General features: G+C 42.7%; 1 protein-coding gene across 2 annotated transcripts; it reads right to left on the bottom strand.

Moving 5' to 3' along the window:
• Positions 1-373: 373 nt before the first annotated feature.
• KLHL24 (kelch like family member 24) lies at positions 374-20,167 on the bottom strand. 2 transcript variants are annotated; one of them, XM_048314071.1, is made up of 8 exons: positions 20,079-20,167; positions 15,731-16,718; positions 10,568-10,752; positions 9,545-9,663; positions 8,282-8,470; positions 7,665-7,853; positions 6,966-6,994; positions 6,262-6,483 (listed from the first exon to the last, which is right to left on the bottom strand). In XM_048314071.1, the coding sequence occupies exons 2-8, from the start codon at positions 16,648-16,650 to the stop codon at positions 6,360-6,362; spliced, it is 1,755 nt and encodes a 584-aa protein (XP_048170028.1). In that variant the 5' UTR covers positions 16,651-16,718; positions 20,079-20,167; the 3' UTR covers positions 6,262-6,359. The 2 variants fall into 2 exon arrangements, with proteins under 2 accessions (XP_048170027.1, XP_048170028.1); XM_048314070.1 differs by lacking the exon at positions 6,966-6,994 and having other exon boundaries at positions 374-6,483.
• Between the last annotated feature and the right edge of the window lie 2,878 nt (positions 20,168-23,045).

The following is a 23,045-nucleotide window of genomic DNA, read 5'->3' as shown; positions in this document are numbered from 1 at the left end:
TTTTCCATGCTGGTTTTGTCTTCCAAGTCCATTCACATTTTCTCATCACAATACCCAGTACTAACCAATATTTCAACATCCCACCCCCTGCTTTTTACTTTTGCCAGTTTTCTTTCAAGTTTACTCTTCTGTGAAGCCTCCAGCTTGCCTTTATTCCCCTTGGTAGCAAGTTCCGTGTTGAGGACAGAAAGATGAAGAGGGAAAACACCTGGACTGGGAGACAGGAGCACAGATCAATGGAGAGAGACTGCACAAGGGGCGGAATCCAACAAGGTAAATGACCCCCAAAAAACCAGGAGGGAGTGTCCTCCTTGTACCACCAAGCCCCCCCCCCACCCCGAACTTCCCCTGAACTAAATAAACCACAGTGAACTATTCAAAAGGCAAATGTTTATTAGATACACTGAACTTTAAAAAACTTTCAAAGAATTATGCAAGAAGTATATTTAAATATAACAGGTGTTACTGCAATTGTGCTACATTACAAAATCACTTTTCTACTGTCAGCACAATCTGAAGACCTTAATGTTATATGCGAGCTCCGTTACATTGACTCTGGCACACAGTAAGTGGTCTGAGCTTTCCTGTTCAAATGTCATTTGTGCTGCACCAGGCTGTTCTTGAGGGCAAGATCAGCTCTCTGTGGAACTACAGCTTTTATGTTTCAGTAGATAAAGGAACTGGCAAGGAATAACAAGAACTGCTGTTTTCCTCAGCAAAAACAGGAAAATCCAAATATGGTTTCATGTGAAAATATTGTATGAGTAATAGTTCAGGAGGTAAACTCTCTTTCCATGGGCAAGTAGTTCCTATTAATCCGACTCCAAAGTGCTACAGGTGCACCAAAAGGAGAACGACTCATAGGTCCAGCATTTACACAGATGAAACAGTACATTACATTCAAGTCTCTTGATTTGCTTATTGCCATGCTGCACCACATTATTGCTTCTTATTTTGTATCTTGAACAAGAGGTTGATGACTTCAGAGAGTTCAGAAATATCACAGAGGCTACTGACTAATACAAGAAACTGTACATGTTAAGGACAGGAAGTCAAAGACTAAACTCAGTCCTTTGTCACTGAGGTGTGCTGGAAACAAAAAATAGAAAAAAACAAATACTGATTTCCCTAGATTAAATCTGCCATAGCACTGCAATAATGGAAGCATTCTATGCATATTCTAAACAAGAAGTTTAACTGTTCTAATTAATGAATGGCAATATTTATTTCTCCTACGAGGACATTTAACAGTCTGGACAGTAAGACAAGTCATAATGAAGGTAACAAACTGGGAGGAGTAATCCAAGCTCTTTTTCACAATAGATAAAAATACAGGTGAATTCAAGGCACGGGTATTTTCAAAATTAACACACATTATTTTCTTTGGAGCTAATAATACAAACTAAGCCCTAATTACTAAAAAGCTGTACACAGGGCCTTTATGTGCATCACTTGTAACAGCACTATGAGAAAGTGATCACAAAATTATTCACATACAGATGTGCACATAAACATATAAGCATAGACTGGATCTCTACAGTAGAAAAAAAGAAATATTCCTGTAAATAGCTTACAGTTCTTAGACAGTGATGTTATCATGAACTTAAGTGTAATGCTGCTTAAAGAGGGCTGACACAGAGGCAGCATGCAGAGAACATGGAGTCACAGCTGGTTGGGGCTTGGTGGGAGGCTGCTGGTTTGTGGCAATGCTCACAGCACTGACACAATCACGATCCATTTTAATTAATGCCATCTGAAATAATTCCATACTGAGGAAACTTGTGTGTTAAACAAATTTTACAAAACCCAAAACACTGCTTGGCCCTCATCCAGAGAGCAGGTTTCTGCTTAGAAAGTTCATCTTACCCTGTAGGCTCCTTTTCTGAGTATACGGTGCTCAGATTTTTTTTAACCAGGCACAACAAATAATTTCATTTGTAATTTCTTGTGTACATGAGACTACATTCAGATGAAAATATTCATTGTGCCTCACAGTCATCAAGCCTTGTGAGTTTCTTAATGCTCTTGAATTGGTTTTTGCCATCTTCAGTGGTAAAAAAGAACCTCACATCTACTTGTCTAGTTGGGCGATTCAGAAAAATGAACCCCTGGCTTTCCTGAGTATTGCTGCTAGCAGGCCATAAGCATATCTGTATCTTTATTGCTCCAGCTGAGTTCAGTGAATTTACAAATATGAAACATTTTTACCACCTGAGTTTCAGCATCTGGAATTGCAAACTTACGAGCATCCAGAACACCTTGGTTTCAGCAAGCCCAGCCAAACTACAACCCCCAAACACACAGGGTCTCCTCCTGCCATCTCTGAGCCCACTCCAATGCGTTTCTCCTGTCTCTGCTCTTTGGAGGCGGACTAAGCTCGGGCTCTGCTGACCAGCACCCCACTGTGCCTCGGGCAAGGGGAAACATCACGTCACAGGCAGTGAGTGGGCCTGCTTCTTGTTCTGTCCTTGCAGCAAGTCAAAGAAAAACAGGATAAATAAAGTGTTTACCTAAGATAATGAGGTGAACTCAACTATTTTGAGGAAGAAACTGAACAGGCAGTAGCATCCTTCCTCTCAAGCACAGGTGACCAAAGCTTCCTCTGAATCTCTGTTGAGGTGAGCATTTCCTCTTCCTCCATCATCAGCCTCTCTCAAAACTTTGCAATGTTAAAAATACTATTTTAAAAGCTTCAGTAAATTATGATAAGGGTCTGTATCAACATAATCTGCTTTAGTATCTCTGCTTCAAGAGAGTACAAACAAAGCAATCTTTGATGAGAACTGCAGTGGTGCCAGTTAAAAGAAAAAATAACCGTCTGGACCCCTTGGTGCTGGAGGGGAAAGGACAGTGCCCAATCTCCCAAATGCATACCAGACACACAGTATAAAATGATTTATCTGACGGTACACATGGAAGAGATTTTACAAATTATGCCTACTTAACCATTACCAAGGAGGGAGCCTACAGGTACAGCTACATGACTACCAGGCAATGTACCACTGGCTGATGGCTGTAGAAGGGGAATGCTTCAGCCAGAAGCCAAGGGCTAGAGGCTGCATGTGGTGCAGTGATCAGTAAGTGATTCAGAACCTTCCAGACGCCTGGCTGCAAGAAAGCATCAACTGTCTTTTCAATTAACATCACACTGCTAAGAACAGAAGTGCACATCAAAACAGAGAAGAAAAATATTTACGCATTTTTGTTTAGTGGAGTAAAGACAACCCTTAGAATTTATTTTTCAGGTGTGACTTGGAGATGCTTGAGCCCTCGTATGTATGGTTGGACTGAAGTTACATCTTTGTGCCGGTGCTCTAGAGCTACCAAACCTACTACCATTTATGATAGAAATATTTTTATTATAGTAGATGACATTAATAATTTTCTCTCCTAGCTGAGACAAAGGAAAAAACTAAAACCAACTTGCTGCTCAAGCCCATAAACTGCAAGCATCTAGATATGCATAAGAGTGAGAGTTTAAATCTTGGAATTCATCTATATCTAAGTGAAATGCATTGGAGAACAAGTGGCTCAGGAATGCAACTTCCAAATTAATGCATCCTTCTAGAAAAATGGTACATTTTCATTAAATCAAGGTCAAATTTTTCTTTTCTAGTACATCTAAAAATAATTGTCGTTACAGAGCAGGCCACAAGTGCAAATTATTTACAGAGTTAACAAGCAAGAAGAAAAACTCACTGCCCATTTTAAGGAAATCATTGCATAAGTAACTGACATTTAGCAGTGCTCCACACCTGTAACTGTTCAGCTTTGATAAAAGTTCTCAAGAACTGTAAGCAGAAGTTCTCTGCATCTACACTTCTGCATTTACTGGTTCATTAAACACTATCATTTTCAAAAATATGTAACAGTAACAGTACATAAATTGTTAAGAAAAGACAACTAAACTATAAAATGAATCTTCAAAACCATGGAAAGCAGTATCTTGTTATTTACAGAGTAGTGCAGTATTATAAACAGAGATTAAATGACACTGTTCTACACCTACAGAATAAGGACTGTTTAAAAACAGTATAGCATGACAACATTACAAGTCTGAATACAAACAAGAGGAAATCAAAGGAAAGGAGGATATTTTTCAAATTGCATCTCTAATTAAGTGCTCCTATAGTCTTTGACATTTTCATTTACAATGATGGCACAAGCTATATACACTGTTAGTACATAAAAATCAGTTACAGGGCAATTACCATTGCAATCAACAGACCTTATTTACAGGTACTGAAATTGCCATTCCAAAGTAAAACTTGGTGAGCAGAAGCAGATGAAACTTAGAAAAGGATTAATTTATCTGATTCATTTGTCTTACATTACACCAAAGGATTTTCTTTTTAGGGCAATGTGAATGTACATGCTCAGGGATTGACCTCCTGATTACATCACTGATATGCAATGATTTGTATTTTATCAGTATTCTTACCATATCCAAAACAGTGTTTGGTATTCAGCCAGAAATTAAATTTGTGTCCTTTCCTGAGGTTACAAGTTAATGCATCCCAAAGTGCAGCTCCCAGTGCTCTTTAAAAGTCATGACCATGTTACTGAAAATGGTGACTCCCAGTTTGGCATAGCTTCACTGAGGGTCAGAATTTCCATCTCATGAAGAAATACTCTGGGAAAACAGATGAGGAAAGTGCAGTGGAACAAACAACGTTCCAGAGATGGTGCTTGTTTTCACCCTCCTGAGCAAGCACAGAGACCAAAACCCCGAGGCCAGGGCTGGCTCTGCAGGGGTTTCATGGGGTTTTTCTGCCCTGGCACTGACCAACTTCCCTACTGGCTGCTGTCCTCAGAATTCCTTTGAAAGGCAGTTCCTGAGGTTTTTGGTGATTTACAGGAAATTGGTACACAGACGATATTCATTTTCCAACTCTCAAGTGCTATTTCAGTTTTTATGAACTTTGTGCCTCAACTGTACAACTGTGTACTGGAAATAAGGAGTCCTAGTACAGAAATCTAGGGAGGACATAAAGAAATACCTTTACTGAAAAAAACCCAACCCAATAATGGTGGTGCATCAAAATACAGGTGCTTCCTAGGCTTCAAAATTTTCCAAAACATGTCATATGGCTACATGGACAGGTCCACAGATATTTTTCTGGTAAAAGGAGGGACCTTTCCAGAACTTCTTTATCTGTGGCCAAGCAGTTTATACAGTGGTTTAACTGTGCTACAGTAAGTGATTGTCTGAAGAAAGGCCAAGAAATACTTGGTGGATACTCTGCCATCTCTGCAGATGAGATGGCCAAAATACTAATTTATAGCTGTAGGGCACAAAGGCAAGTCCCCACCTCTGTCATCAGGTAATTTATAATGTGATTCAGAAAACTGGGAGAATCCAGAGTTCAACATCCTTTATTTCTTAAATAGTTTAGACATTGCAGTGAGCAAAGAGTGAACCCAGTAATTTTCAGCCTTCACCCATACTATTCAAAAAGGTAAAAACTGGGATTCAAACTTTGCCTCACAGATGCATGCCTGAACCCACTGGTTTTCCATGTCATGTAGCCTTGTACTTCTTTGCTGGATATTTATCAACACTCTGAATAAGTTCCACAGGGTTAAGGTACATTACCATCATTGCAGACTGTTGTAGTGGTTCACCAAACCACCAGTTTCTCCTTCAGAAGAAAGCATTCCTCAAAGATTCTCGTATTTGTCCAATGTAGCTTGTTTTGTTGGTGTTTTGGTTTGGTTTTTTGGTGGGTTTTTGTTTGTTTTTTGTTTTTTTTTTTTAAATTCCAACCCATGCGTGACCTGACAAAAAATCTACTTGGTTATGCCAAGTAATCCACTTGTAAGAACGATGCATATGAATTAGAATTGAGCTTTTTAAATTGCAGATAATTATCCTAGATGATTCTTTGGGATTTACTTGCCGATATTATTTTTCCCATTTAGCAGAACTGGAAACACCTTGCAGATATTGCTTTTAAGACACAGGCACAAATGCTGAAGGCACTTTCCCCAAAAAGCTTTTCAAGATTTTAATTACTAATCACACACAGGGCAAACTTTCCGACCACCAGTACAACGTACTGCTCTCATATCAGAGCCCACAGCAGATATAACTGAACTCTGGTTACTGGATAGGTTTGTAGACTTGTTTGGTAAGTTAAATTAACCCTTCTTCTAAAGGCACAGGATATAATTTTCATACGACACTTAGGCAGGGAATTCCCACTTCAGGAATCTTTAAAAAGCCTGTCTTGCAGCAGACCACCGGATTCATTCTTCTTCTTTTTTCAAGAAAAAAAAAAATTACAGTTTAAAGCCTTTTTCATTATATCTATGAATGGTCACACAGCCATGATACGATACTGGCCTGGGCATGGCTGCTACTCCTGTGATAATGCCCGTTGCAGGGTCATAACAAAGAATAGTGTCTGTGGCTTCACCATTTTCCCGTCTTCCACCAAGGATATAGATTTTTCCATTACACACAGACATGCCACAATTCTCCTGTTTCAAGAAAACACAGGGGAATACCCAGTTATTTCAAAAGCAAGATTAGATTCATGCCCCAGTGTCTGCCCCAGTGCAGGAGGGCAGCATTGTAGACTGCCTTTTGTAAACAGCCTGGCCTATACTATTCCCTCCTGAAAGGGCCAGTGCAGAAAGGACAAAAATTAGGGAAAGCAGCAGCACAAGCCTACAGAAAAGACTATTTCAGGTCTAAGCATTTACAACGTGTAGCTCAGACAAAGGAAACAATGGAATACAACTGAACACTGTACTTACCATTTAAAGATCTGAGATAGGGAAAGGAGGAGAGAACAAAGGTTTTCAGAAGAGGGACCACAGTAGGTACTATTAATGCAAAGAATGGGAACAAGGAGAAGCAACTTAGAGGAGTAACAGATAATGAAGAGGGATGTAAATGGGGAGAGGAAAAAAGGCATGACTAAAAAGAGTGCACAAGGAAAGACAGTGCTATGTCTTACTTGAAACAGAGATAGGATTTTATTTCTTCCTTAAAAGCAGGCATGGAAAAAATACTCAGTTAAATAGAGAACACAGATTAAAACAAAGGAACAGAGGGAAGGCTAGGAAAAAAGAACAAATTTCTCTTAAGGTAATACCACAGAGTATGTGACTGGTGTTTTAGAAACATGGGGAAATGTAACTGCTACACACACACACTTCACTACTGAGGGGACACATGTTCAAATCCTGCTCAGTATCCCGTATGTGGAAGTGATAGAGCTCTCACTGCTGAAGTCAGATGGTTTCTGTGCTATACAGTGGGGCTTTTTTACACTGTGAAAACAGCCTTCAGTATTTCCTGTTACACTGAAAGGCTTTAATCAATTATAAGGAAATTAATTCCCTCAGTCTAAAGGAAAACATGCAACAGAAGATAATTTCTATACAATGAAATCATCATCCACTATACTGTTGTTCAACAGTACCAGCTCTCAAGCAAAGTCTGGAATGGCTAACAGTGACACCCAGCTGAAAAGCTACTGGTTTAGAAACTTCCTCTTCTGTGAGGTTGAGTTATGGAGATGAAGAGGTAAAGCAAGAATGGAATCAGAAATGCAATTTTATCAGGGTTAAGCAAATGTATGCTTACTTAATGCCAAGATAACAACATCAAAAACTACCTTTCAGCTGTCTACAGGTTTTTGATTGGTAATTACCTGTCTGCTGAATGTGTTCTGTACATGCATCCAGTAGTCCTCGATCGGGTCATAGCAGTAAATGGCTTTGGTGAGCCCACCAGCAACGTAGATCAGGTTGTTCAGGGACACAGCCGTGATACATCTCTTGGCAATGGGGATGGTTGCACGGAGCAACCAGGAATTGGTATCAGGATCATACGACTGAACCTGGAAGGAGGACAACCCCTTCAGATTGAAAGCCCAACTTAAGTAACAGCCTAGCATGCCCACACAGGTTACACAAGGAGAGACAAAGCAGCAGTACCGCCCCAAAAAAACAGAATCAATGTAAATGCAGATCCATATATCAATAATTTATATATATGCACAATATTTGACATTGTTTTCCGAACACTCACATTTAAGAATTCACAGAACTTGTGAAGCCAATGACACGAGCAATGTATCCATGAGAAAAGACCACAGTAACAGTGTATCACTCAATTAACATTTTCTACTCCGTATTTTTTTATTAGAATAATCCCACACTCCATCCAGCAGAAAACAGTTCAAGCAGATCTCCTGTAGGATCTGGTTTTAAACCAGCAATGCTGTTTGCTGTGGATAGAAGATGCAACCAAACACAGGTAACTGACCTTGTCAGAACAGGTGTTGTCATCAGGGCCACCTCCAATGACAAAGAGTTTGCCAACACAGCTGGTGACAGCTGGGGAGCTCACAGCCTCCTTTAGGGGAGCCACCTCGGTCCAGCGATTGGAGAACGAGTCGTAGCACTCTACACTGCTCAGGCGGTTCTGCCCATCGTATCCTCCGACCACATACACCTGCACAAAGTGGTGGAAACCACCATCATTTCGTGTTTACAGCAGGTACTACATTTAAATATAAAATTAAATTAATTTAAAGCTAATTTGCTAGGTTTGTCAAGGGATGCATTCCTCAAATTTTTAATTTATACACAGGAGGAGAAGAATATGGTCTAAAAATAAAAGGTAAGGACTCCCTGGAGAGTTCCATTCAGTCACATGAGGAATGACACTGCAAACACACACCAAAGCATAGTATTATTAATACTGCAATAGAAGCTTCCTATTTGAATAGCATTTGTTAGAAAAGGCATTTCTCTGTATTTCTCTTTTTTTACATAACATTCAACAACAACAGCAGCAGCAAACACCCAGCTGAGTTTATCTTTGCTTTTTGGCATTTTGCTTTTTCCCTACTTGCTTACAGAAGTATTTCCTCCTCTCAGTTCGTAAACTCTACTTTCTTGTCTCTTCTTTCATATTTAGGAAGCAGAGCTCCTTACTATTAGTGTCTACCTTCTGCCCTCTGCTTGCTTAGCTGCACATTTCATCTCTAAGAAGATCAAGTGACACCACATGCACATCTTTTCTAACTTTCACTAAGTGAGTCCCAACTAGGGATTTCATGTACAGGCACATATCCCTTCAAAATACAGAAAAACCTCCCATTTCCACAATCCATGTGTTTGCTTAACTTCAATATAAAACATTAAATAAAACTGCTGACATTCAGAGTAGTATCAGTTTCTGTTAATAACTACAGTAACTGTTAGGCAGCACTTTAGAAGCCCAGGCAAATCAAGACGCTTCTTTGCTTCCCGAAAAATTGCTTCTTGGAAATAAGCCACTTCAGTGATGAAAAAAAAACCTTCAAAAAATAAATGACTGAGCAGTAAGATGATTTTCATGTCCATGGGTAGTGTCTGATGAAGAGCCTAATTGTTTAAATTGTTTAAAATAATTATTTGAAAATACATATTTTTAAAATAATTTGATATTAAATACAAAGTAATGCTTAAGTGTTTTCTCCACTGTTTTCTTATATACAGCAAACATTCCCATTGTAAAAAAAGTAAAATATACTTCTCTTACTTTACCCAGAAGAACAGCCATTTTATGTCTCCATCTGCCTTTATTTAAGGAGGCAACTCTGATCCAAATGTTAAGTTGAGAGTTATAAATCCATACATCCCGGCTATTGATTCTTCCACCTTTAAAATGAAACATATGCCAATTTGAGTAATTACTGAATAGGTAATGCTAACTATTAACATGCTGCCCTAGAGTGGGCAATGAAAATTTCATATCCCTTTTTGGGATGTAATAAGGATCTACCAGTATTTATACATTACACTGAAAAAGTAAGTTGCAGTGGCTTTCAAAGATGAAATCACACAGTAAGTTGTTTTCCTCATGCTTTCCTTTCCCATAACGCTGAGATCACACTAGATTATTTCTAGAAGTTGGAATGCATTTTAATGGCTTTTGCCCAAGCTCTTCAGATTTCCTGTAGTGTCACTACCCGGGTGAGACCCTCGAAATCCCATGCCTGTGGCAGATCCCTCCCGCCCGCTGCTCCTCTGCCTGCCCTGTGAGCATCTCTTTTATTTCACACTTTGTTCAAATGACAGGCACACACACCTGAGGAGACGATTTCTTTGGTTAAACCAACACACACTGGTGTCTAAACCATCAGCTGCACCCTGTCATTGTCGCTTGCTGAAGGACTGAATATGCTGCTGGGAAAAGCCTGCTTGGGATTTTTTGTCTGTAGTTTTCCCAGCTGTTGCTGCACACAGGCTCCTGCTGTATTTTAAAGCAGCCATAAGCCAGTCTCTTTAAATACAATTGATGTCCTGGAATCAGCTGTAAAAAACTGCAGATTCATGCCAAACAAAAACTCCAGAAAACACTTTTGTTTATAGTAAGATTGTGCTGGGGCTGGTGTTCACAGCAGAAAGTGACTTTCAGTTGAGCTTCTGGAAGTTCACAGTACAAAGATCTGCCACACCATTTAAAAAGCAAACCAAAACAAACACACCCCACAAACAGCACAAAATGAAAACCAACCAACCAAGCAAAGAAAGAACTCTTGAATTTTTTACGATTATTCACCTGAAACAAGAATATCATTCCGCAGAGCACACACCGCATACTCAGACTTGGTAAACTCTGGAAGTTTTGCCAGTGACTTCCACTCTCCTGTCACAGGATCATAGCACTCCGTGTATGGCAAATTAAACCCTCCAACTCGTTCACATCCTCCAACAACAACTATCACCTCAGAATAACCAGTTGATCTAAAAAAGTGAACATAGAAAATTAAGATGGAGGAGATATTTATTAGTACATGGAGGCGAAACAACATTGTCTTCAAAACTGTATGAAAATCAGAAAAAATACTATTTAGCTTTAACTTCCACAACAATGAAAAAAGAAAATAGAAGAAAGTCATTTAGCAAATGGGTTTTCACCCTTTCCAGCTGTCTCATTACACAGCAAGTTACCACACTGACAGGTGCCCTGCGTAAGTGGTGGAGTTGCACTGCACAATGTTCTATGTAAAAACCATGTAATTAAATAACACAGAAAGCCCTTACTCTAATAATATTTTTCCTTTGACTGTACACCTAGATCCAAAACAGTTCAAGCAGGGCTGGAGACAATGAGATGAGCAATCTGTTTCACAATGAAATCAGACTTCATTCCCCTCCTGAGCTTTACAAAATTAATAGTACTTTACATCCCTAAATATTCCAAGCGTTTAAAAGCAGAAGGAATGTAGTCACCAAAATAAGGAAAACCAAAAAGACCTTAGAGCCAATGCACAGTAAAACAGAAAACAGCAGTGATAGGAGGAAACATTATAGAATACTGAAATAAAAATTCAAACCTAAAACCAAAAACTAAAACTCAGTGTTATAAAACTCAGGAATAAATTAGGCATTAGACAGTCTGCAATGTCCCCAAATAGACCTTTAAGTTCTATTCCACACACTCATCCTCCTTCTACTAACCAGATGCTTCTGCATTATACATATTCAATATTCACAGCAGTAACAAAACTTACCTAACAAAAATTAATCCACATTTGAATGTAGAGAATCAACCAACTACCTCTGATGTGCAAATCAAACCGCGACCACCTTTATTCCTCCTTTCAGACTTATAATTTCTTGTCAGCGTTTGTCAAACTCCTATCTTTTCAGGGCATTTTTAAAATAAAGTACTTTGCACTGACAATAGTTATTTCAAGGACTGCTGTCAGTTAAGCAAAACTGAATGCAGGACTGATTTTATTTTTGATGAGCCTATTTGTTGTGTTGTGCTTTGTACTATGATTCCACTGTGAATAGGTATCTCATAGAACAGACATTCGTATCATTGCTGAGTACTGCAGTCTTCTCTCAATAATAACGTAAGAAAGAGTTATGAGTGGATTTGAAGTAAAAGTTGCATGACCTGTCCCTAAAATTCCTAACATGAACTTATCACATATTCACCTATAAATCCTGATGAGGCTTTCCCTGTTTTGAAACATCATGAATAAAACTAGTTAGGCCTTCTATCTCCTTGTCACCACACACCATATTGAAATATTCCATACATGTTTCCACTCAGAATATTGTAAACAGGCAAAGGCAATGCTAAATGGTAACATCCTATAGGATGATATAAATGAGATGTGTCTGAGAAATGGCATTTACACACCTGAACCTGTCAGAAGAAACTCTTGTCATTTGCTCAGCTTTGAAGTCATGCTCCTCCTCAGTTTCTGTATATTTACTGTTTACTGGTTTTTGCTTTTTTGAGGAACAACTCCGAAAAGAATCTCTCAAAGGGTAAGAGAGGGGAAGTTCCTGTGCCAACAAAGCATTACCCAGGAAAAGAACTTCCATAAAAGCAAGACACTCATCTCCTAATTTGCCTTAGAAGCAAGCCCAAAGACACCAGCTAACTGTGTACAAAGAGGTTTGTCTGTGGATTACTTTATAGATTAGAATTAAGGTCTCCATTTACTCACTGAAAAGATGACTGTGCCAGATTATCAATCTTTGGTTTAAAAATGTATGAACTGAAAATCTTTGCTCAGAGAGAGCTCTTTATGAATTGCTGTGATGGAGTTTTTCAAGAAAATATTCATTTAGCACAGTATTTCAAATCCAAGGAGAACAAAAAATTTCCTAACATTTTAGTACCTATATGACCACATTCTTTCTTCCCTTAAGAAAATTTTTCTCCATTATATTTTCTAGAAAAAGTCTTGCATTGTGCAGGTTTTATGGTTAGTTTCACTTTTTTTTTTTTCTTCCTCAAAATGAAAGAGGGCACATCCATTTTTTAAAAAGGTAAAATGTGGTAGGAATACACAAAAAGAACATCCAGGCAAAGGCTAATTCCAGAAAAGAACTATGGATATACTTAAATGAAGGTTAGAAAAACTGTGACCTCGACCAGGAAGCTTCTCTTGTAGCCCTCAGAAGAAACAGTGTGAACAAAGTAACACAGGCACTGAAACAGGCTCTAAAGACTCCAGGAGACATTATCCCACCAAGAACAGGTGCGTTAAATAGAAAAGAGGGAGTGGAAGACAATCAACAGTGTCATACTATTCCATGCATTCCCAAGAGCAGGCTTTCCAGGGGTCCTGAGCTACACACACACCTCTTGATGAGGTGAAAACACCAACCAGCACAACATGAGCTGGACAGAAGAACTTTCGGTAGTTCAAACAAATTACATTCAAAACCATGGTAAGTTCAGAAAATAAATTACACAAATTCTGGTAGATCACTACCTTTTTCTTTCTCACTGTTCAATCAATTTTGGGTAGTAAATGAGGCAGCAGACAAAATGTAAAGTGAAATAGAAACCCATCTCTAAGTGGGAAAAATAAGGGACTACATTTAAGTTTTCCAAAGGCAATCAAAAAGGACATGTCAAAATGTATAAACATCATAACTTCTAGCTAAAGAGGACACTCATGGATTGCTACCAGACAGCTTAACAGAAGCTCTGATGAGAGTCTGAAGATAACTCAAAGCACGCAACAGGAAGAGCCCCTCCAGTTTTGGGTATGGAAACGTGTTCCTGCTCACTGCTTGGTCTCAGCTTGGAGATTTCGTGTGCAACACAACCAGGAGGGACAGGACAGCCTCACAGGGAGCAGGAGGGACAGCCTCAAGATGTCACTGTGTCGTTACAAGTCCGTAACTGAAAGCTCTCTCACAAAGACCTGCATTTGCCAACGATGCCTTAGTAGCAAAGGGAACAGTTATGCCACACTTCAAATATTTATTTACTTCACGTAACTCGTCAATGGCTTCAAAAAGAAAAAAAAAAATCAACTTGTGAATTGCAATGTAGTCTGTTCTTTGAAAAACAAGCAGAACCCACTGCAGCCATAGGTGCATCCATAGCCATACAACCAATCACAATTTATTTCCCAAAGTTTCAGTAAAAGCACTGATGTGGGAATTTTTTATCCTGTAGCCTGTCTCCTTTTAGAAACAGTTTATATAGAAGAGACGTTGCAGGAAGGCAAGAAAAAAGAAAAAGAGTTCTCCATCGTCCTCCCCTCCCCAAGGCCCCTCAAAATGCCCAGAAAAGGTGCGATGAAAACATGGGGGAAGGGGGACCTGGCAACTATTTTAAAACATGATCTCGTTTTGCTATAGGCAACAGAAACAAATAGACAACAGAAACAAATGACAAAGAACTATTCCATGAATGTAATATAGAAAAGGGGAAAAAATTCCTGCTGGGAGGCCAGCCAGTTTTTCTCTTTGTAAATTACTTCTCTTGTTCCTGCCTACTCAAACTCCCACTGCAGTTTAATAAAGTCAGCAATAAAACCAACAATCCCCCTTGCTTCAGAAATCACCTGTATTAGGCAAGATACTTCATTTGCAAACTGGAGGACCACTCGGGATGCTCAGATTCTCAAGCACATACACCCCACACACTGACAAAGCTTCTGAGTGTATTTGCCTTCCTCAGCCAATTAAATAAGAAAAGCAGAACAAACACTAAACCAAATACTGCAGCTTGCAGCCCCCTCCAACTGTCTGAATTCCCATGGTCCCTCCCTCAGGCCCAGACTCAGAAACAATCACTGCCGCAGTTTCCAAACTGCCAGGATCCAAACGCTTGCAAAGACTCCCCACAGCAGTGCACAGCTTAGAAAGCCTGGGAGCAGGGCTGCAAGGACTTTTAAGAAGAGTTTCTTCTCTCATGGCAGGACTGGAAATTGGAAAGCCACTAATGGGGCAAACATTGCCAAGTATTTTTTTTCCCCTTAAGCAAGCCTTTAACACCTGCCAAAAAAATAAAGGCTCCCTGCACAGTCACTGTACAGCAACCACATATGAGTAAGAGTAAACAAAGAGGAGTAACTCCTAACACAATCTCTTTGTCTAGACCATCATTGCCTCACCTTAACATAACACGATTTTATAAAAAACAGCTTAAATCAGCTGGAGTTAACTTTAAACTATTGTGTCTACTATCGTTGACATGAGGCTGGGAAAATATTTTTCAAGAAAAAAAGAATCATAATAGCCATTGCTCATAAATGCCACTAATGGATTCTTCCTCATTTCTTCTTGCAACCTCAGTCACCTATTTGTGCAACACATTATTAAGTGGCAGCAATTCTGAATTATTAAAATGTCACCGAATGAGCATGAAATACTTCAGGAACTGTTTCATGATTCTTTAAAAATACAATATTTGGTTTCTTTGCAGTTAAGAACCAGTTGTTCTTCTGTCTAATACAAATACATGTGCTACTCCATCTGTAAAATATTTGTGATGTAGCAAGGAAATGCTCTGAATACATAATACCCCCATCCACATCCTTTGTGGTGTGCTGTACATTTACATGACTTTGTTACAAAAAGAAAGATGGGGAAATGGAGTGGTTTACCTGCCACAGCACAGTAAGCTCTCTTCAAGACACTGCTATTGTATGAAGTACCTTAAGATCTCCCCTAGCAAACATTAACCTTATACTTTACTTGCAAGGTAATATAACTTCACTTACCTTTTTTCAGAGCAATGAAGTGCTCTGTGCAAAAAGAGTCATTTATGCACATTCTCAAGAGACATGTGAGCTTCACACATGTGGGGAAGTACAGAAGCGTAACTGCAGCAGCTCCAGAATTTAGCAAAGTAAAATTATCTGCAAGAGATTTTTCTCCAGGCATGTGTACATCAAACATCCGTACATCAAATTATGTCCTTCTGCAGAAAAAAAGGTTAAAAACATTTCCTCACCTGCGTGGCCTAGTTCTGGGAGACATCATCTCGTTTCCAAGGATATGGTATCGCCTGGCTTCGTGCAGCAGCTGATAGCACTCTGGGGAATTCTGAATCAGCTGGTCCACCTCCACAGTCTGAACAAAGTAGTTGGGGTGCAAGAGCGGGAGCCTGACATGCGTCAAGAGTTCGTGGAGCACCGGCCGGCGCAGCTCGACCGCGCGGTACACCCAGCGCATCACGGCCTCGAACACCATCTCCTCCTTACTGATCACCAGCTCGTCACTGCAAATGTAATCAATAAGCTCGTCCTTCCCCAGTTCTAGGAATTCTTCGTGCTGGGACACATCCTCAAACGTCTGCAGCGCGAAATTCCTGCACTTGGTGAACAGTGTCTTGAGCGAGTGCGTATCTGCGAAGCGCTGGATGCCCAGGCAATTGCAAGGATCCAGCTGCTCCTCCAGGAACTTGGCGCAGGCATCGCGCAGAACGCTGATCTGGAAGAGACTCGATGTTTCAAAGAGATACTGCACGTTCTCCGTCGTGATTTTCACCTTGCCTGTGTACACGTACTGTAAAAAGCAATCCATGGCTTCGGCAAAAATGCCATTGATCTCCACCAGCATCTCTCTGCTCTCCCTGTGGTCGTTGCAGAACATGGCTCTGAAGTAGCTGCTGCAGGCCGAGAGGACGGCACGGTGGCAGGGAAACTCCCGGCCCTCCACACAGATGATGACATCTGTGAACAGCCGGCTGTCTCGGAATTCATTGAAGATCTGGAGAATGCTTTCTGCGTGGGATGATCCCGAGGAGAAGTCGAAAAACTCAGGGCCTGACAACGATTTTGGGTCCATTTCAAAAACTTTCCGCTTGGTTGCAGGGGAATCTCGTATCCCACTATCCTCTCTATTCAGTCTGCGTCCCAATATTAGTACCATTGTTACATCAGTTGGCTATAGAGTCATTGAGAAAAATTCGCAGAGGTTCTCCTTCTCAGTGTAACGGTCTGAAAAATTAAAACACTTCAGTATTCAGTCTGGCAGACTCTTGGCTTCATCACAGGAGTTAGACAAGATACTTGTTTGCTCACCCTAAGAATTGCTGAAATTGTTGAACTTTCTTGGGAGGTGGTACAGGGCAAATCAGTGTGCACCTTGCCCAGGGCAGTGCAGCTCTACCTGCCACATGTTAAATGCAAAATATACCCAGAAAACAACTGTCCTGGATGGCAACTTCTGAACGTCCCAGCATCACTGGTACCGCATTAGTGTGCAAGATAAAAAACCTCAATATCTCAGCTCCAGCAAATCAACTGGCTGACAGAAGCCAAAGATTTCCTGGATAATGATCCAGAGCTTGAACTTTTCCCTTTTTTCAGTGGGATCCTCATTTCAGCTGGAGCCTCCAAAGTACTAATATAACAGCACTAGTCAAAGGGGGGGGGGGGGGGGGAAAGACTGAAATTCCAAAAGCAAAAATTTAATAATCACTCCATTTTCATTAGGAAGTCTATCATAATGAAGTCTTTTAACACTAGTGTTAAATAACAATCTGTGATCTCAACAAATAACCTTGACTGTAAGTTTTTACCTGTTCATTCGTAACATCTACAAATTAGTTCACTGATAATCCATTACTCAATTAAAAATTAATGTACTAGCACACAAAACAGAAGATGAACAAGATTTGTTTGTGTAAAACTACTGGAAATATGAACAAAGGGCAACTTGCTGAGGACAGGGAGATTTTCTGTTTCCAAAGCACTACAGGCAAATAATTATTAGCAGAAGTTTTTGCTTGAACACCTTCCAGTTTCAAGTAGAAGTGTAAAGGTTCCTCCCAGCATGCAAACACACTCACATTATCAGAGCACTGAAGTTGCAAAAATCAAATACTCAAACGTTTGCACATGCCAATATTAAAGTGTGTAAGTGAAGAAAATGCATTGACTTTGCAAATAGCACATGTTAGAGGTAGTGAGAGCAACCAATCTACCACAACAGGGCTTTTTGCCTTTCCTGAGCTTAAAAATGACCTGGATGAATGTACACCAAGACATACTGAGGCAGCAAGAGGCAGGCAAAGCATCCTCTCCAGCCTGGCATTGGTACAAATGCTTGTAATATTTATTTGTATGTCTAAAAGGCCACAAACTGAATTATTTTCAAATTTATGGAAATTTTTTTCATGCCTCCCAAAGGCTTTATTCAGTTTCCCAGACTGCACAGTCAGGAAACACCAGCTCCTCACGGCAACTTCATTTCCTGATGAGCTCCCATCCTTAGAGCTGCAATTACCCAGTCCCAGACTGGCCACGTCATCACTTAAAATAGAACACAATAAACGAGCTTTTTTTAAACAGCCTTTTTACACAGCACCTTTAAAAGGCACCAACTGAACAAAGAGCAAGGAAAGAATGTGTGCTGTACCTTATTCATTGAGAAAAGAGGTTCTAAAACTATCATGGTCCCAACAAAATTTTTTACACACATTTACACGGTAGATTCTTGGTATGGGGCTCATTTACCCTACAAAATACTTTAATTTGACTTAAAATAGGACCAGTTGTCACTCTGATGCCCGAAAAACACTGTTGCAATGAGCCTATCTAATAACTGATTGCCTCAGAGAGACTAATGAAACACAAATGGACAATCTGATCTGTAGCTGACATTCTATCCACTGTATTGCACAATTACTTCACCCTGTAATGACACAGGCCCGACACAAAACAACACCAACAACCGCCCCCAGCATCTCACCAGCTCTGCTGCTAAAATCCTACCCCCTAAATTGAATTTCATCTGCAACTAACTACATATTACTAGCATGAGAAAGTAGGCAGAAACAAAGCAGCATTAGCAAAGGGAAATATAACAATGCAAATAAAAATATAAACACTAAAGGCTGAATTCCAGTCTCACAGATTTAAATCAGATGAATTTCACAAAAGCTAATGGACCTTTTCCAAAGAAAGTTAGCCTGAAATGAGAAGCAAGACCCTGACACACTGCATAAAAGGGCAAAGCACAGCAACTAAGTAAAAATTCTTCAAGATATCTTTCTCATTATGTGAGAAGTTAAGACACCACTGTATTATGCAATCACTAATAACCAGAAACAAGGGCTCTGGGTTACAACTGCTCACTGAAGGAAGCAATGTCTTCCTTATGCTTGGAACATCACAAAATTAGTGGTCAGAAAATGATTTTTTTTTAATGTCCTAATGGTTTAAAGAGATGGGAGAATAAAAAAAAAATCCAGATTAAAAACTAATCAAGGGGATAAATATCATAAATTCACAAATAAGATACTAAAAAGGAGAAAGAATTCCACTTCACTGCAGAACTTACTGGTTTTGTTTTTTGTACTTTCCTTCAATTTCTGCCCAGTTAATTACTTCTGCAGGTTTGCTTCAGCAAAACAATTTCACAAGCCTATCAGTAACAGTGTCACATGTTCAGCTCTATCACATATACATGCTGCCTTCCTGCAAATCTTGCTCTGGCAGTTTTAAAATGTCACCTTCCAGCAGCCTGCCCCGAAGTGGGAAAGGCAGAGGAGAACCTGTGCCTGAGGCTGAGCTGGGGAAACACGGCAAGACAGACCTGTCAGCACCTTTCCTGTATGCAGAGGTACTTATAAGCCTTACCTGCCTACAGGCCCTGCACTGTAAAACTCCAGTCATTTAGAGAAGTTAACACTCATATCTCTCCAATAAGTTTAAACAAAGCAAAATACATTTTTTTTTCCCAAAGACAAGTATTGGGAATTATTTGATCAAAGAGAAAAAAATAATACAAAATCTACTGGATTGCTTGTCTGAGCAAGGGTCAACAAGGATGGATCTTAAGCATTCAGAATCTGCCCGTTTGAAAAACTGGAAAGGAAAAAAAGATCACACTTCCAAAATGAAGTGCTTTACAAACACAGACATAACTCTGACATGGATGTTACCTCACACACATATTTCTGAGTTAAGCTGGGTTCACCATGAGTTCAGGTTCCTCTATTTCCTTCACCTACACTGTAGGCTTGTCTACACAAGTTGTTCCTCAGAAATACCCTACGAGCCCAATTCAGAGGCTGGTAAAAGAGCTCATAAAACGTTTGCCCTGACACCTTCTATCAGTAAATCCTCTTATGCAAAATACTTTTATGTTGCACTAAACTCCTCCTTCCTCTACTGCCAAACCGTCCTGTGTGTTACCCCCGCTCCCTTCACCCACAGCTCTGCCAGCAGCTGGGTTTCTGTGACCTGTGTGTCACTGAGCTCCCTGGGCGAGGCCCTTCAGCAACACCTTGTCACCAGCTGTGCCTGAGCTCTGCCTCCAGAGCTTGCCCTCGGGGTGCCATTTCCGAGTACCTGAGGCTGTGTTGGGCTTCTGCGGCTGCCAGTGGAGGTGACGTCCGGCCCGTGCCCACCGCTGCCAGCACCGGCGCTCGCCTGGCGTGGCTGGACCGCTGACCGCCTGTGAGGGGAGAAAAGGAGGAGCTGGGAAGGGGCGGGGAAGGGCAGAGCCAGCAGCACAAGACGGGTCCTGCCCGCTGTCACCTGGTGCGGTGTGAGCAGCAGCACCCCCCCGGTATATAACAAGCGAGCCGAATACCCCTGAGAAACGAAACCCAACTATGGCAACGGTGTTTTCATTCCGAGGCCTGGGAACTGCAGCTCAGGCTTGGCCAGTTCCGCGTATTTTGTGATTGGAGATAAAGCGGTCGCAGGCTCGCTTCACCTCAGGTGTGTGGTTAGCACAGAGTCAGAGAGAACAAACTCCCCACGGCAGCAGCCTGGCGAAACCACAGCACGTGCTCCTTTTGTTTTGAAAGGAAGACGGGGGTGGGGGAAAAAAAGCATAACCCTTCCCTCTAATAAAATACAAACACAACATTTAGCTTTCTTTCGTCTTTTTTTGTGATTTATGAAAAAGACCAAAAGGCTGTTGGTTTTAAAGAAGTCTTTTAAAAATAAAAATTCTTGTTTTACAACAGATATCGAAGATCTGAATGTCTAAGATGAAGTCTTTAAGAATACCGATTAACTAGTAAGCAAGAATTCATAGTGATCAAACTGACTGACATGGTAAGACTTAGTTGAACTGCAGAAGTTTTTATTCTCATGTAAGACACTATTGTGACTTTTAAAAAAGAAAGAATATCAAAATTCAATAGTAACCCAAGCTAATGACACACACACAAAAAATCCTTAAGTGCCCTCAAAAGTCACCCAGCAAAAAACAGGAACTGATTTGGAAATGACAGTCATAATTACTATGTAAAACAAAACAAAAACAAGCATCGAAAAGGGACACCTTGAAAGTGCAGAACCCTTTATGTGCCGTTTTGTAAGCCAAAACATCCCTCAGAAAGGCACACATCCAGTGAAGTGGGGAAAAAAGCACACTGCGCAGTATTATTCATGTATGGGGAAGAAGCCGCGAAAAAGTCACAATTCCTCCCCTTTGGGAAGGATTCAGAAGTAATCCAGATTTTGCTAAACCAAACCAAACCAAACCAGAACCTGAGCCCCGGCCGCAGTGTCCCCAAGGCTCTCGGGGTTCAGCCAGATGCCAGCACACCTGACACCGGGCAGTGCCCATCGGGCTGGAGCGCGGCCCGGCCACCCGAGCGAGCGGGAACCCTGCCGGGAAAGCTGCAGAACGGACCCGCCCGTGCCCAGCCCCGGCACAGCCGGGCAGGGAGCCCGCGGGAGCTGCCGCGGCTCCATCCCAGGGCGTTGCAGCCGCTCCCGCAAGGAACAGCGCAGCGCCGAAACCGAGCAAAGGCAAGGAAACCGCGGCCGGAGGCGGCGGCACAAAATGGCTCCTTCCGTCCCGCCCTCCAGCTCACCTTCACCCCGGGCCGCCCGGCGCGGCCCCCCCGCGCCCCGGCCAATCCGCGCCCGCGGCCCCGCCTCCCCCCGCCCGCCCGGCCAATCCGCGCCCGCGGGGGGCTCGGGGCAGACCCGCGTTACGAAACGGCCGCGGGCGGCGCGGGGGCACCGCGCGCCCCCTGCCCGCTCTGCCCGACGGGACGGGAGCGCAGCGCCCGCCTGCCGACACCGGTGCGCGCACGGGGCTGGGGGGGAACAACAGCAGCACCACCGCACACCACAGGACACGCACGGCCCTGGCTCGCGGGGCTCTGGCGCTGCCAACAGCCCTCCTCCACCGTGGCACCGCCGCTGCGCGCTGCCCGCAGAGCCGCGGACGCGCTGTCCCTGCCGCCGCGACTAACGGTGCCGGCCTACCCCGCGTCTCGGCCCCGCGCCCCGGCTGTCCCGCAGTGGCTTCCCCACCCTCCCCGGGGGTTCCCGGCCCGCCGCGGGGCATCGCACCCCTCGCCCCGCGCCCTCACAGCCGGAGCGCGCCCCTCCGCCCCGCACTCACAGCCGGGAGCGCGGCCTGCCGCGCTGCGCCCCGCGGGAGCCGCCGCCGCCGCCGGGGTCGAGTCGGGTGCGTGGGCGCGGAGCGGTGCGATGCGGAGCGGTGCAGCGCGCTCGGGCCTCTCCGCCGCCGGCGGTCGCGCTGCCAGCGCCGCTCAAAACAAAGGGGCTGGCGGGGCATGTGACCTCCGAGCACCGCACATGATGTCACCGGCTCCGCGCGGCCCTGGGAGCTGTAGTTCTGCCGCCCCGCCCGGAGACGGCCCCGCTGCTGGGCGGCCGTCAGCGTCCCGGGAGGAGTCGGGGACAAACGGCGGGAACGGGAGAGCCTCGGTGGCAGCAGCGATGGACGGCAGCGCCTTCCGTCGCTGCGAGCTCTTGCCATCGCCGTCCCTTTGCCGGGGCTGGGAGAGCACACCCCCGGGGTGCCGGGACCGGGGGGAGAACACCCCGCGTACCCCCCGAGTATACCCGACCCACCCCACCCCACCCCGTCAGCAGAAGCTTCACGTGCATGGAAGCAAGCGGTGCATCGGGATGGCACCTTCCACTGGGACAGTCCCTTGTGCCAGCTCTGGGGAGCTCTACCGAAGCCCTCCAGCAAGAGCCGTCTCCCAAACTGAAAGCAACACCCTGTCTCGGGGTAGGTGTTCAGCCTACATGACCGAAACAAAAACTATTACATGAAAAAAATTAACCAAGATACAATCTTTGTCTACCTGAGCCACAGCTCCACCCAATTAATTCAGAATTTCCAGTTCGTCTTCAACAGTAACACAAAACAGAGTGTCCCTGTCCCTGCTGACCACGGAAAGCCAAGGTCATCTTTAAGCTGGGACACGGAGAGCTCTGCTGTCACAGCTGGGGGTCGCAGTGGTGGCAGCCAGTCAAGAGCAAATGTAAAAGCAGGACCCTGGTGTCATCGCCCTGCAATTTCATGAGCAGGTC

The sequence above is a fragment of the Corvus hawaiiensis genome, chromosome 10, assembly GCF_020740725.1.
Source record: "Corvus hawaiiensis isolate bCorHaw1 chromosome 10, bCorHaw1.pri.cur, whole genome shotgun sequence".
Taxonomy (NCBI): domain Eukaryota; kingdom Metazoa; phylum Chordata; class Aves; order Passeriformes; family Corvidae; genus Corvus; species Corvus hawaiiensis.
The sequence above is the reverse complement of the archived record's forward strand: the minus strand, read 5'-3'. Positions and strand labels throughout refer to the sequence as shown.

Bases quoted from the DNA above. Each gene is read 5' to 3' on its own strand.
- KLHL24 (XM_048314070.1), bottom strand. From the start codon at position 16,650: ATGGTACTAATATTGGGACGCAGACTGAATAGAGAGGATAGTGGGATA. The intron at 10,753-15,730 runs GTGAGGAAATGT...TCACTTTTTTAG, and splicing joins CCCAGAACTAGGCCACGCAG to ATCAACTGGTTATTCTGAGG. The intron at 8,471-9,544 runs GTAAGAGAAGTA...CACTTTGTGCAG, and splicing joins TGGCTGTTCTTCTGGGTAAA to GTGTATGTGGTCGGAGGATA.